This window comes from Notothenia coriiceps, unplaced genomic scaffold (genome assembly GCF_000735185.1).
Source record: "Notothenia coriiceps isolate Sejong01 unplaced genomic scaffold, NC01 NC01_scaffold00035452, whole genome shotgun sequence".
In the NCBI taxonomy this organism is placed as follows: domain Eukaryota; kingdom Metazoa; phylum Chordata; class Actinopteri; order Perciformes; family Nototheniidae; genus Notothenia; species Notothenia coriiceps.
The window spans coordinates 442,154-446,743 of NW_011368153.1; the positions used below are offsets into that span (position 1 = coordinate 442,154).

The window sequence follows — 4,590 nt, forward strand, 5'->3', positions numbered from 1 at the left end:
GTGTGTATGTCCTTTGTCTCCATCACTAAGCACACTGATGAGCCCACCTTTTGTGATGTATGTTGTTGGGGGTTTAAACATTTTTCTCAACAGGAGGATGAATTAATAACATGTTTTAACACCACCCTCCCTCCCCCTCTTTTTGCTCTTCTACTACGAGGGGCCAAATCTCTTCAGCATTTCCAGCCCTGTGAGCTAATTTGACAGCTCACGGGGGTGACGCTGATTCCACTTCGCAGAGACAGGTACCCTAGGGCTAGCCAGCTGGATCGCAGCGGATGCTTACAGATTTGGCTTTAGCTTCATGCTGGGTGTCATCTGTCTCTTTGGTCTGGCGCGGGATAATTTTTGTGTGTGTGTGTGCGTGCGTGTGTGTGACCGCCCTGACATCATGTGCCTGAGCAGTTTGTGCCTGGCAGGCCTTGTCTGTCCAGGTTGGCCATCAAACACAGCCAGCATGGCCCTAATCTGACGAGGCACCGCTCCAAACATGCCACAGCAGCCCGAGAAGTGTGTGTGTGTGTGTGTGTGTGTTTGAGTTTGTGTGCTTGTGTGTGTGACCCCAGGGCAGACCCCCTTTTTTTCCTACTCTTTGCCTTTCTGCTCTGCTCTGTCCCACGTCGAATATCGACGCACACACACACTCACCCAAACACTAACTGAAGAAAAACTTCAAAAACCATCAAGTTGAGCTCAGTCGACGCTTCCGCTCAACCTCACCGTCTCAACTCCTCCTCTCCTCAGTGTGTGGGTTATTTAAATGCATATGTGTGTGTATTTGAAAGCTGCAGCCAGGAGAAGCAATGTTGCCAAATGTAGAGATTTCCTCTTTCAGTGCTGCCTCCATCCTACGTCTGTCACTTTGATTGTGGGCACTTTGCGGGACGCTCTGCCTCCACAGGTCTGTAGACTCCCCCAGCCTGTTGCCCTCAGTCCACTTCGACACTGGCTCTTGGAGAAAGAGGCGATCCCTCCCTGTGTCAGGACGGGAGAGGACAGGGGGACAGACCCCCATGGGAGAAATGACAGTGCAGTTCCCCGTTTATCTAAAGGACGAGCCCTGAAATGGCAGCAGGGGCCCACATCGAACCCTCCCCCCCCCCCCACACACACACACACACACACACACACACACACACACACACACACTTCCAGTCCTCCCTCAAAGCCTCAGTACCAATCTCAAGCTCTGAGGGAAATGGTCGCCATCATAGCAAGATGACGAGGTTTTGCTGTGAAAGAGAAATATTCTCCCTTCCCTGAAAAGCGCAGGATGATGAGTACATATGTTGATTTTCAGGCTGTGAGCCATGTACCGCCACTGTGTCTTCCCATCAGGCCTTGGGACAGAGTGACAGCAGGATAGTTTCACCGCATAAGGGCCTTCAGTGTGTTTATTTGGTTCTTTACCTTCCTGCTGCACTCCATACTTCTTTTATTTTAACTGACTATCTTTTATTCCATTTTCTGCTCTCACCCCCTCCACCTCTCCTCCGTGGTGGACGGCTCTGAAGCACCCCGCCTCGAGCAGGCAGAGGGACAAGGAGGTGGTGGCGCCGGGACAAACGACCTGCTTGCAGCCCAGGGACTGAGAGACTGTAAATGATATGAGAGAGTGGATGTGATGAGAGAAGGGCAGGAGTGGGTAGGTGGGTTTCTGGACAGCAGGTCCTCTCCTGTCACTCCTCCACCCCCACCTCCCCTCAGGCCCAGAGGCCTTGGCATCCAGTGAGCAACACCCCCTCCTTTCGTTCTCCTTACCCCTCTCCCATCACCACCCCCCACCTGTTCAGAGCCGCGGTGCAGTGAGTGGCGTTCAGCGTGTTGTGAACACAAAGCAGCGGCCCGCGGCCCTCTGCCTGGACCTCGGTGCTCGAGACCCGGCCGAGCTGAGAGGGAGACGCAGAGGAAACATGAGAGAGAGAATGGAGAGCAGTAAAATGCAGAATAATTATACCCAGTGGGTAATGCGAGCACCGTCGTTACAGGGGCGGTGTGGTCGGGCCGGGAGGAGAGACACACTGAGGCGAGAGCGTCACCGGGGCAACTCGCAGGGCCACTGGGCATGTTTGGTAGAAACCACAATCACAGACCTCCCACTGCACGGCTGAAGACCGTGTGTGGAAGTGCTGCAGGAGATCATCTGGATACTGGAGAGCATGTACACAGGGGGGGGGGAACACTGCTGCTCCGGTCCGGCACACTGTGTACAGATCATATGTGGAAGAGTGATAAGAAGAGGGGGGTGAAATATTGTATCTTATGAGAAGGAAAATACATACATCTGTATTGTGTTGACTCACTATGCCTATATTTATACAATTCACAATATCAATCTTTAATGGATTTGCTTTCAAAATAAAAGAGTCTCTATGACTGTTAATACAAAAATACCCTAAATACCCAGTATGTCATAATATATGATATGTATATGATTTAAAAAAAGTTATTGCTTCATTGTTGAAAATAAAAACTTTTTAACAATTTATGATGAATGTATTTCTTTATTTCAGATATATTAATATTTTCCAACAAAGCAACATCAGACATTTAAACACTCATTGGCAGAGCTAAATAGTATTTATATGATCATGTGTGTAAACAACTTGACAATATATAAAATATACACGGTAATAAAATAATGTGAATACTTTTATTCATTAACTATAGTAAAAATAATAATCAGATTTAAATGCTACTTCATGTACAGCTGCTGTAATCGTATAATTGAGTTAGACAAAGGCATATTTATCTAACATATCATTTGTAATGCTCTTTTATAACTTTGATTATTGTCTTTCTTTTGTAGCGACAGTTTTGGAATGTCCCAGAAAGGCTTTATGTTCAGCGCAGCGGTGTCAAATAAAAAGCAGAATTCCCTTAATAGACCTGTGGGACAGAAACACAGAGAAACACAAGAGCTGCTCTCATGCAACGAGCTCCGCATGCAGGCTGCAGCCGGGCATCAGGACGCTGCAGATCGAGATGAAGGAGGACAGATACTTCCTCGTTATGTTGATGTGGGATCCGCTCTCCAAATTATTTAATGCTTTGGAAAACTCAACTTTGGATACGTTTGAAAGTACACCCAGTTTTTCTCCCTCTATGAAATGCATTATATCCAACACGGTGAAATAAGCAAAATGCAATTTAAATCTTTATATCATTTCAAAATAAAACATTCACATTCAAATGTCTTTCCGACAATTTATTAGAGAACATTTATATATTTATTTAATGACTGGTCTACAAAAATGATATTTCTGTTTCATTATTTAAACTGCTTTTACACATGTTGTATTAATCTAGAAAGTATTTTAATAAAATATACAGTATATTAAAAATAATTCATGATCTTATTATAATATTTCTACATTTTAAAATGAATTATTGTGAAGCCCAAATGAGATGTGGATGTTCCCCTGCTTTGCTTTAAACATGGTAATGAGTGCTTCATTTACCTAGCCTCTCTACCATTCTCAGGGTTGATCTAAATGTTTTTAATTTCCCCCTGCAGAGTCATGAATAAACAAAACAACAGGATGCACGTTCCTGTTTCAGAGGCCTTTGCAGGATCTGACATGTTGTGTCCTCTCGAGCTTCTTCAGATGACATGAGGCTGCAGTGAAGAGCTCTCTTTATCCCTCGGCTGTTGATCAATCATTTAATCTCCCTAATAGGCCCAAATCAAAACTAATGGTGTATGTAAGAAGTGTTTAACTAAACAGTGTGGACAGTGGGGGACTTAAGTAGTGCCTTAATGATTTTTCTCTTAACTAAGCATGACAGTCCTAATGAATTTAGAGCTCACAAACAAACTTTTGACAACTATGCAACGTTCGCCCCAAACAATGCCTTTTCTCTCTCGGACTGAATATCTGCACATACTATGTTCTTGCCACAAGTGCTGTGTTAAAACATGAATGCCAATATATTAGCATTTCATAAAGTGCAATAAAAGCTAATTCAGTCACCAGGGCTTAGCTTGCCTTGGACTTTCTAAACTAATGTGAGTCATTTGGTGCCATCTTGTGGTGACTGGTGGTTTCAAAGGCACATACTTAAAGGGGACCTATCATGCAAAATGCACTTTTGTACGTCTTTTATACATGAATATGTGTCCCCGGTGTTCCAGGGAACTGACCAAGTGTCAGAAAACACAACCCTCTCTATTTTCCTCCATACCAAATCTCTAAAAAAGGGGCTGCAACGGATCTGATAAAAACTGATCCAGATTTGAACACTGTCCTGACGTCAGGACGGTGGCGCTACGGCTATTGGGCCAACTCTCCACCTATCAGGGGAATGTGGGGTTGGGCCACGGCCGGCCATTGCCGCTTGAAAGCGCTGGAGACGGTGTAGTACATAAGCCAGGCCTGTAAGTGGCGCTGTAGTCTGCCACAAAAGCAGCGAAGAAGACTTCCCGCGCATGGTTGCCATGGTTGCCCTTCTGTTTATTCTCCGCTGTGGCTCTTTTTCTCCCTCCCCGAGGCAATCGTTTGCTCCCGCTGCTGTAATTCAATGCAATCCCTCCCCGTCGAGGCAAGCACTGTAATTCTCTCCGGTTAGTCCACCAGCAGATGACAAACA

At 45.5% G+C, this 4,590-nt stretch overlaps 1 protein-coding gene across 1 annotated transcript in view; it reads right to left on the reverse strand.

The window, feature by feature from the left end:
• Positions 1 to 1,757: 1,757 nt before the first annotated feature.
• Positions 1,758 to 4,590, reverse strand: part of LOC104962904 (A-kinase anchor protein 7 isoform gamma-like) — a 12,294-nt gene continuing 9,461 nt past the window's right edge. The window contains exon 6 of the mRNA XM_010791413.1: positions 1,758 to 1,889. Coding sequence (XP_010789715.1) covers positions 1,758 to 1,889 — 132 coding nt within the window. The remainder of the gene's footprint in view (positions 1,890 to 4,590) is intronic.